This window comes from Gekko japonicus, unplaced genomic scaffold (assembly GCF_001447785.1).
Source record: "Gekko japonicus isolate JY-2015 unplaced genomic scaffold, Gekko_japonicus_V1.1 scaffold2718, whole genome shotgun sequence".
In the NCBI taxonomy this organism is placed as follows: Eukaryota; Metazoa; Chordata; class Lepidosauria; order Squamata; family Gekkonidae; genus Gekko; species Gekko japonicus.
The window spans coordinates 24,719-35,627 of NW_015168127.1; the positions used below are offsets into that span (position 1 = coordinate 24,719).

At 45.4% G+C, this 10,909-nt stretch overlaps 1 protein-coding gene across 1 annotated transcript in view; it reads right to left on the reverse strand.

Annotated features, from left to right (window-relative positions):
• Positions 1 to 10,909, reverse strand: part of LOC107113553 (phosducin-like protein 2) — a 74,589-nt gene that overhangs the window by 9,323 nt on the left and 54,357 nt on the right. Inside the window, exons 5-6 of the mRNA XM_015414903.1 lie at positions 7,396 to 7,516; positions 4,692 to 4,782 (exon numbers count right to left, since the gene is read on the reverse strand). Coding sequence (XP_015270389.1) covers positions 4,692 to 4,782; positions 7,396 to 7,516 — 212 coding nt within the window. The remainder of the gene's footprint in view (positions 1 to 4,691; positions 4,783 to 7,395; positions 7,517 to 10,909) is intronic.

Below are 10,909 nucleotides of genomic sequence, written 5' to 3' on the forward strand. Positions count from 1 at the left end.
AGGAATGCCAATTGACTTGCATGGGCTACATTGAATCACATTACAGCACACAAAAACTGCAAGGAAATGTGCAATCGATTTTGAGAAACCCACCCTAGTCCTGGAATGAAAGCCTCCAGAGTGGAATTACCATTAAATGAGTACAAGTAGACTGCTCTAGGCCTAGAATAAAAGTCTCAATTGTAGATTCATGGTCCCTGAGGGTAAAAAAAGTGTGCTAGGACTAGAATGACAATGCCCAGAGTAGAATGACAGCCCCTGATACTAGAATCAGCACCCTGGAACAGGAATGGCATTCCTCCCTAGAGAGGAATTAAAGTCCCTGGGCCCAGATAAACTGCTCTGGTACAGGAATGATAGCCCCTAGACTGGAATGACTGCCTCTGGGACTGGTATCGATAGTCTGGGATTGAAATGACAGCTGCCAGAGTGGAATGATGGTCCCTGGAAGTAGGAAAAGTGTTCTGGGATTGGAAGGGCAGAAGACCTCTGCTGTCCCCAGGGGCTGTCATTCCAATTCCAGAATACTTGTGCTACTCCCAGGGACTATCATTCCACTCTAGGGGCTGTCTTCCAGTCCCAGACTATGGATTCCAGTCCCAGGTGTGGTCATTCCACTCTGGGGGCTGTCATTCCAATCCAAAAGCAGTCTACCTGGGCCCAGAGACCGTCATTCCACTCTGGAGTCTCTCATTTCAATCCCAGGGCAGGTCTCTCAAAATTCGTTCTGTATTTTTGTTGCAGCTTTTGTTTGCTACAATTTATTTCAATGGATCCCATCCAAGTCAGTTGGCATCCCTGGTTCCCATTATATCCAGTGGGCCTTCAGGCATCTCCCATTCTTCCCAAGGGGCATTCTTGTCATTCTTTTTAGTGCATCCCACCACATACCCATTGAAAAAAAGGGCTCCCCCCCACAAAGGAGGGAGGGAAGGAGCACTGTGGCTATATATGGTTTATTGCCAAAGATTACTGGCTGGAAGCTCTTTGTGCTCCTCCCTTGCAAGGATCTGACTAGAAGGGAGAAATGCCATTGGTCAAGAAACCAGAAGAACCAAGGAAAAACACAGGCAGTTACTGCAGCTGGCTAGCAGCTCCTGAGCTAAAAAATGATGCAAATTTCTTTAGGAAGGGGAGTTTTTGTTTAATTAAGAAAACTAGATTCCTAATACCATTCTAGAAAAAAGCAGCAATGACCTGAAACTGTGATTTCCATGCACACGCCTACTTACTCTGGCATAATACAGAGATGTGCTGGTGTACTGTTACACCAAAGCCATGCCTCTGTAGAGGCCAGAAAGGGGTGGTGCTGGAAGCTTGCTGGGATAGGAGCAGGATTTTATCAGAACCCCCAAGTTTCCTAAATCCACATCCTGCACCCAACATAATGTTACATTAGTGAAAAGGCAAACATTGGTGTAATTTCTCCCAATGAATCCCAACTAAGTCCCTCCACATGCCTCTCCCCACGCCTGCATAGTCACAGTGCAGCTTACCATGTTGACCTTGGCCAATTGCAATGCACCATAGCCCAAGATAAACCCATATCCCAGACGATAGGCATGTGGTAAGGAGCTACACTTCTCTTGCCTCATATCTGTCAGCAAGATGCCATTGAGTATTATATTGCTTGGAGTATGTTCCCTTCCCCCCCTGTTCCTTTCGCTTCTGTATTCTGCACCCTCCCGCTTCTTAGATGCCTGGAACAGCTCAAGGTTACCCAGCTGGGTTGTAAAGGAGTAACTCTGTTATCTGCTGCCTCGTTAGTGGTGTCTATGATCTATGAACCAAGGGCCTGTTTTGAGAAAGGCAAACTGTTATGTTCTCATGCAATTGCCTGCCAGTGCCTACCTTATTCGCGCCGGCGGGAAAGAGATCTATTGGTTACGGTTTGGTTCAATTCCCTTTATCATGGTCCCCTTTGGGGTTTGTGTCCATTCCTAAAAATTCTATTGTTCCTGCTTCTTTCAAACGCTTTGAAATAAATTTTGCTTTAACCTTTAAATGTGGATTTGTTTTGGAGACTTTGGAGATTCAACATTTTGTTAGAAAATCCTTCTTCCTCATCGTCCCGAGTCTGATTGCAATCATGAGCGGGACAGAGGGGAACGTACCTACCACGGTACCGACAACAGTACCTACGACGGTGCCTACGACAGTACCCGCAACGGAGGGGGACTTATTCGGAGTCCCGGTCACCTCAGCGGGCCCACTGATCACCACGGCGGCCGGCTGGGTCCCTACGACGAAAGGAACAGGGGGGGAAGGGAACATACTCCAAGCAATATAATACTCAATGGCAGCTTGCTGACAATATCATGCACACTTAGACCAGAAATGGTTGGTGCTGGAAGGGCCAACCTAGATGATACATTTTGCCACAAGTCGGGCCAGGATTTCCCTGTATCAACTCTGATCCTCTCACAGTCAGATGGCAGCTGCTGGAAACTAAATTTTCAAGCATGGTGGGGCTTATTTCAAATTGAGACTGTGGTATGGGAGGCTGCCATTTCCTTAATCCAAAACTTCCCCAGGAGGGTTATTTTCCCTGTTAGGAGCTGCATGTTTACAGATGGGCTACATGTGCACCCTGCCAACAGGGCAAATAATGCCCCCCCCCCAAGACTGTTTCAGGTTGAGAAGAATGGCACAGGAGGAAGGCTGAAGCCTCTCCTCTCCCCACACCCTGATTCCTGTCTGACTCAGGCCCCAGGGCACCCTGAAACTTAGTTCTCCATAGCTGCTGTCTGACTGTGAGGGCAGTTGGGTGTAGTGGTTAAGAGCACGGACTCTAATCTGGGAGAACCGGGTCTGATTTCCCACCACATGCAGTCATAAGTTCTTTCAGAGCCGTTCTCTCAAGGACAGTTCTCAAAAGAGCTGTCTCAGGCCCACCTACCTCACAGGGTGTCTGTTGTGGGGAGGTGTTGGGTGTTACAAGTTAAAACACTTTCAGTATTTACTGGGTTAATGATGTTTGTTAAGACACATGTTTGTTTGTAACCAATCTGTTTTAGGCAGTTAGAAAGCCCGGGAACTTCAGAGCTAGTTTGTTGTTCTGATTGGAAACCAAAGTGCCAAGTATTAGCATTTTATGGCTTCTCTTCTCGTCTTAGTGTTTATTTGTTCTGAGCAAGAAGAAGAAGCCGTCCATTCTACCATTTTCAGTTTAGCTGTAAGGATGTAGGAATATTAGCTCTTTGTTATTTTACATCCCGTGTACCTTTTCCCATGCTAGGTTGTAGTAAACTTTTATATTTTAAACACACCATGGACTCTGCCTCTTTAATACTCTGCTGATTTACTTTAAAATTAAGAATCCCAACAGGAGGGGAAGGGAAAGGGATTGTAAACTGCTCTGAGACTCCTTTGGGTAGTGAAGGGTGGGATATAAATTCAATCTCTTCCTCCTCCGTTAGAGTTGGATTGGGGGTTGGGGGCACCCTGACCCAACTCATGGCAAACCATATCATCTAGTTTGGCTTTTAGAATATGCACGAGGGGAGACTCCAGAGAAAAGGCCGCCTTGCACAAGAAGCCAAGGATGAGAACAAGCCTACAGCTAACATTTATCTGCTTGGAACCCTAGTGCTGGCGAAACACTCCTTGACCCCTTGTGCCTTGTGTTCCTTCCTTAATGCTGAACCTCAGAATAAGGAGGCAGCATTGTTTTAAACAGCAGCACAGATTGATAAATCGGGTTCTTTTTCTGTGTGGAGCTGCAGTAATAGGTTTGCCCACCAGCAGGCGGGCCCTGGAGATCTCCCAGAATTACACTTGATCTCCAGGCAACATAGATCAGTTCCCTAGGATAAAATGGCTATTTGGGAGGTTGGACTCTATGGTATTACACAGTGTGGAGGTCTCCCGCCCCCCGCAAACCCTGCCCTCTCTAGGCTCCACCTTCATTTCTCCAGGAATTTCCCGACCAGGGGTTGACAACCTTATTAACAATTTCCTTTTTCTTTTCAGCCTTCCTCCTTTTTTTTTTTGTATAGATATTTTTATTGTTATTATTATCGTTCTGATTATACATTTTCATATTCCATTATAATTTTACAGTTTTCCCCCATCCTCCCCCCCTTCCCTCCAGTCTGTTGTTTTTAGTCCTTTTCTCTCAGCCAGGGGCATAGTGTTTGGAGCTTCCACTGAACGTCATTCCCAGAGGTCATTTCGGGGGGGGGGAACACGGGGGATCGCAGTTCCCCCGGGTGAGGTGCGAGGGGGCGTGGCACATGATGAAGCCCCACCCCCTGCTTCCGGCCGCCCCGCTTCTGGCCCTCATTCAGCCAGGAGGCAGGAGAAGAGGGAGGGTAAGTTGCTTCCTCCCCGCCTCTCCCCACCCCTGCCTGCCTGGGGCCAGGGAGGGCCTTGGTGGGGCTTCCTCGCACTCCCGCCGGCCTTGCAGGTCCACCGCCGGGCCCCTGATGTCAGGGGGTGTGGCATATGCTAATGAGTTATGCTAATGAGTTCCCCTAGCTCTTTTTCTACGAAATGACTCCTGGTCATTCCTTTGTTCTTCTTTCAGCCTTCCTCCTGTGCCATTTTCCCAAACTGGAAACAGTCCTGTGGGCATTATTTGCCCTGTTGGCAGGGTGCACATGTCGCCCATCTGTAAACACACAGCTCCTAACACCACACCTTGCAGGATCAAAGCCCCACAGAGCAACACAAACGGAAGTCCTGCATACCTGTACATTTCTACAGCTTTCATGTCCTCCTCGTCAAAGTAATCTTCAGCTTCTTTGAGTTGTTTCAGATTCATCCTTTCATGTGGCTTCACTGAAAAGGAATGGGGTGGAATTACTGACGATCAGAAGCAAAGCTACTTTGGTAACCGAAGGCCAAAGACGAAAGTTACTCTGTCTTTTTATAGTTGCAAGAAAACAAGTGACCAGTTCAAGAGCCCGAAGGTAAAGGCGGTCATCAACAAAAGGCTAAGCCTGAAATCATACCTGCATACTGAAAGAACAGGCAGGTGGGATTGCTGTGGTTAAATCAGTCTTCCTGCATGGCCCTCTATCATTTCAGAAAGCAATATATGTAAAGAAAAACCGGGGATTAAATGATTATTATGAATTAATTTTTATTCTTCTGTCAGAGGTCATCTTTTTGAAGATGCTGACCTTCGCTTTAGTTTAATTAGCCTGGTGGGATAAGGGAGGGAGGGAGGGATGGTTGGTCGGTATTCATTGGTGATAGAAGACCTGCATTATATATATTTTATTATCTTTTTTCTCTTTTATTAATAGTCTGTTATGGTTGCGTTGTGGCCTTGTTAAATTGCCAGTTTGCTTTCCTATGTGTACCTGTGTCTGTTGTGGGGAAAGTAAGGTAGAGAAAAGTGGGGTATAAAAACCTACTCTTCTTCTTCTTCTATTTCACCTTGCTTTGCTTGTATGTGAAGAGAGGCTGGGGTGTGGCACCATTGTTGTAGGAAGGTTGGGGGGAATGCAGCATTGTGGGAGATTTTTTTTTTAACAAAAATGCAGCCTCATGAACTTACCAGAAATTCTTACTGGAAGTGACACAGGGTAACTCTAGGAATCACCAGATGGTAAAATCATAGAATTTCCAGCAATTCTTAGAGCTACTCTGGAAGGGAAAGGGGAGCTCTAGGAATTACAGCAAACTCTATGATAGCATTTCCAGTTATTCCTAGAGCTATCCTTTGTCACTTCCTATAAAAATTTCTGATAACAACACTAGGCTGCATTTTCATGTCCATTTTTCTCTCACTGCTGCTTGGAGTGGTGGCAGGTAATGGGACTGGGGGCTTGGCAGCCCTAGCTTGTTGTCTATGCATGTACACTAGCAGCATGTTCTTCCAAAAAAGCAACAAAAAGAATGGTGCCTCTACAAGGACTTGCAAGCCAGCACCTGAGTTCCACAGCACACCTGAACATCCTGACCCATGGGCTGAAGACCACACGTTAAGGCTGAACTCCAAGGGAACAAGTCGGGGCTATTGGCTGTTATGAAGGCGATGGGAACAGAGCTCCTATCTTCAAAATATTGAAAAGCAAAAAAATCTATTTTCCCAAAGTGTGTCTGGCCTCCATATTAGACACAAGGGCTTCTAATTTGGTGTTTTAGACATATAGGTTTCTTGTTCACAGTTGCTGCGCAAGTAGTTTCTCTGAGCTAAATGCTCTTTGAATAGTAATCAGAAAAGCATCAGCCTGGACTGTTATTACTTCAGACTGCAGGCGGAGGATCAACTGTTGGTGTTTCTCTCGTTAAAACTCAGCCACTCATAGAAAACTAGCACTTCAATGATAAGACAAGGCTGGGCTAAGCTAGCTTTCTAGGGGCATTTTTGATATGTGAGTGAATTCATAGGCTTGATTCCCCCATCTATATTCTCAGATGGTATAGTCCTGGGATGATGACAGTGTCTGCCTTATTCTGCATGCCTAAATAAGCCTTCTCCTCTATGCTTTTCTTTCTTTTCTGTTACTGTTCATTCGACCCACCTCTCCAACAGCTGCTGAGAGTTTATGTTTAAGCAATTAATGGAAAGCTACCCACATAACGATAGGGTTTATGCAGTTGCTTTAGAATGTTTCCGTATTTCTACAACAGCAGCCAAAAATCTAGCGACCCTATATGGAACCCATCCATCTTCATTGCTCAGTAGCCTAGAAGTGTCAGCAGCTAGAGAAGCAAAATTTTTATGGGGGAGGGGGGGGGAAAATCAGCTCCTGTCTGAGTTTTTGAAATTCCAGGCAGCTTAAAAGTGTGTGGTCAATGGATTCGATGTGATTAAGGTTGCAATTGCATGTTCTCTCTTAAGTATGGAATACCAGCGTTATCTACCTGACAAGACTGCAGATGATGAAACATTAAAGATGCACCAATAGGGTTGCCAGTCCCCCCACATTTGCAGGCCCCAGAATGCCCCAAAATATAGTGCAATGATGTCACCCGGAAGGGACGTCATTGTGCTGCTGACGTCATGCAGTGACGCTCTAGTTTTGGGGCAAAACTCAAACCATAGGGTTTTGCCCCAAAACTAGAATGTTGCTGCACAATGACATCACTTCCTGGTGATGTCATCATGCTGCCCATGCGACACGCAAGGCAGAAGCTCCTGTACAGCTCCTGCATTCCCCCCACCAGCAGAAAGGTAGGACCTAGCAACCCTATGTGCCAACATAAAGGCGCGTCTATATTTAGGATATGTCCAATTACAAAAATATGTTGTGATACGAACTAGTAGGGGAATGGGAACTGGTAGGGGAATGCCAAAATAAGGCAGCTATGCATGTGTAAATAATCCTTATGGTCTATGCAAAATCTAACAGGCAGGGACAATGTCACCTCTTTGTTGTGCAGTAGAGCCTAGTGCTCTGCTGAAATGAAATGTTAATTGAAATGACAGTTATTTTTCACCCTCCGCTTCTTTCTGTAAGCGTAAAACCATTTCTTCAGTTTCATCCTTAACCTCTTCTTTTGGTGGCAGAATCCCAAAGTCTCTCAAAATGTCATTCCATTCTGTATCTTCATTTGGATCCTATTTATCAAAAAACAAAAACAAAACCCTAAATATCATTTATATTCTTCTTTATTTATTTCATGTTTGCCCCATCTTTCTCCCCAACAGGGATCCAAAGCAGTTGACGTCATTCTCCTCTCCATCATTTTATTCTCACATCAGCCCTGAGAAGTAGCTTAGGCTACTTAGTATCCTGGCCCAACGTCACCCAACAAGCTCCCATGGCAGGATGGGGGGCACAGCCAGGGTTTCCCTCATCCAAGTCCAATACTCCAGTCACTGCACCACGCTGATATTACTTGGGCCCCAGTCACTCTCTCGCTCAGTCTAACCTATGCCACACAGGGTGGTCATTATGATAAGGGGAGGACAATTTTGTAACCCATTTTGGGTCCCCAGTGTGGAGAATAGCGGGATATAAATAAAATAAAGTCACGTTTTTGACTAGCCACTTCTGGTGCTCTAAGTAGGCAAGAAAGTGGCTTACATATAAAGAAGCTAAATATACAATGCCATCTCAAAGCAGAGTCACACCCTTTTAAGCAAATTGATTTCAGTGGACTTAGAAAGATATAGCTCTTCTTAGGATGGCGGAGTAAATTAATAAGTACATAAATTGTTGGGCTTGTACGTGTTACAGTAAACATGGGCTTCTGACAAAAATGGCAGCCTCATAACATGGATTAAAAGAGAACCATATTCCTCCATCACCACTTTGATGTTCCGCAGGGCCTGCAAGACGGAGCTCTTCCACATGGCTTTCAGCTAGGGTGCCACCACCATTATAGAGCCCTGGCTCTTGGTTCTAACATCCAGCCGTAGGAAGATCTGGAGCAGAAGGATCTTTAGAGAGTACATTGAAAAGCCATCTTGAGTAACTATCTTCTGCACTTTATGCAACTGTATTAATAATGGAATTGTTTTATATGGTTTTATGTGGTTTTAACTGTATTTTATGTACTGACTGTGAGCCGCCCTGAGCCTGCATTGTGGGGAGGGCGGGATATAAATGTGATTAATAAATAAATAAATGATGCGTTTTTCCCTTTTTCAGCCAGTGGCAGTCAACATGTGAAACAGGAGTGAGGGTTTATATCCAGTTGGGACACAAAATTCATAAAGTGGTACCTTAATATTTTCAAAAGAATCACACGATGAAGCGTTAATTGTTTCATGTTTTTTTGACGGTTAGTTTGCTTGGGGATAACAGCCGTGCTGAGTAATTACCACAGGCTTCTGTGCAGCCTAAAAGAGCATGGATTTGTTCGCCGCAGGCTAATGTGCTGGTAGTTCAGCATGACTGGCAGGGGGAACGGCCCACTTTCTTGTGTATGTCCCCTGAAATTCAGGGTAGAAATGAAATATATGCAACACTTGTAAAATAAATGTATTTTACTAATTTAAACCCATAAAATGAATTAAGTAGAATTTAGTTATTCAGAACTGTACTGTTTGGCATATTTATAGGAAGCATAATGGCTTTGCTTTATTCAAACAATAAATCTAAAGGGCTCGGGGCTGATGGACCACTTCCTCCAACATGAGCTTACCCAAATGTTGAGGTCGGTTAATAAAGCCCTACTTTGGAGAGGCAAGACATAACAAGGCCTTTTAGTTGGTGGCACTTAGGTTGGGCCCTGACCTGGATAGCCCAGGCTAGCCTGATCTTGTCAGATCTCAGAAGCTAAGCAGGGTTGGCCCTGGCTAATATTTGGGTGGGAGACCTCCAAGGAATACCAGGATTGTGATGAGGAGGTAGGCAATGGCAGACCACCTCTGAACATTTCTTGCCTTGAAAACCCCATGGGGTTCGCCATAAGCCAGCTGTCCAAAGTTAGGACATAGTGATACACAAAGCATTAAAACAAAAACAAAAAAGGGGAAACATCACAAGGAAACCCTCATGTGGAAGTTACATTGCTGCTGCAGAATCAAAGGCATCTGCAACAGTGCAGAGAAGGCAACAAGGTCTGTTGTCTACTCAGACTGACACTGACTGTCCTGGGTCTTAGGCAAAGGCCTTTTGCATCACTCCGTTCTTTTAACTGTAGATGCCAGGGACTGAACCTGGGACTTTCTGTATGCAAAGCAAACACTCCACGATGGAGGCATAGCCGATCTTTGCAGCTCACATCACGGGGCTGTGTATTAGAAATGGTGACTAGCATGTTTTTGTTCAGTCGAGTACCTTCAAATCAGTCATTCACATTCCATCTTTCAGATTAAAAAAAAAATTATCCATGATAATTTCCCCCCCCCTAATGGGGACAATTTCCTAATGGTCTACATTTCTATACAATTTTAGTGGTAGTTAATAATGATAGACAGTGCTCTCTTAACATACTTAGAATAATCATCTGCGAACTTCAGCTTCTCTTCTGGGATTCTTACTGCATTCAGTTTCCCTCCCCCCTCTGTTTTTTCAACCATGCACAGGGAAATGTTGAATGGGGGAGAGCAGAGATGGAAGTCATTGGCTGGGCTGCAAAGGGCAAGGAGGGGGGGGATATTCATGCATTTCTGTGCAGGGTTGGTGTTGTTGCAGCACAGAAAAATTGGACCCATCTGAAGCAGCTGCACAACCATATGTGACAGTGCACACCCTTCAGATTGGCCTTCGTGGTTACTGTCACAGTGGGTGGGGGGTGCATGTGTAATGGCTCTCCCCACTTTTCTCCCCCCCCCTTCCTACTGGGTATTCCACCTCATTTTTCAGTAGCTTGGGGCCCTGGTTTGATCTGTATGCCTGAGAGGAGTGTGGATACTCCTGGCTCCCACCCCACTTTCTTCTGTCTGCTCTCCAACCCAGCCATTGTTTTTGTTTTGCTTTTGTGCTGTCAAGTCAAAGCTGACTTATGGCAACCCCATAGGGTTTGCAAGGTAAGAGACATCCAGAGGCGGTTTGCCATTGCCCGCCTCTGCATCACAGCCCTGGTATTCCGTGGAGGTATCCAATCCAAATTCTAGCCAGGGCCGACCCTGCTTAGCTTCTGAAATCTAACGAGTTTGGGCAGGCCTGGGCTATCGGGGTCAGGCCAACCCAGCCTAACCAGGAGATTGTAGAGTATGCATGGAAGAAACAGCCAGATGCACAGGTGAGGCTCTTTGAACACTGTGAATTTTTAACAGGACAAGATCTTTATTCACTATAACACAGCTGTACAATCTAGAGCACACATATATAGGGAAAAGGTATATCCCTGCACTAAGGACTGTTGCAGAACTGAGGAAGACAAAACACTCGACACTAGTTTAGGCTTTAGAGACACAGGCCCAATCTGCATTTGCTATGTAAATCCGTTTCATTCTGCTGAGGCACCAGCTTCCTTTGCTTTCCATTTGGCTCAGTATAAAAAGCTCGCCATCTGCATCAGGACAGAGGGAGAGCACGTGAGAGAGGGGGGAAGAGCG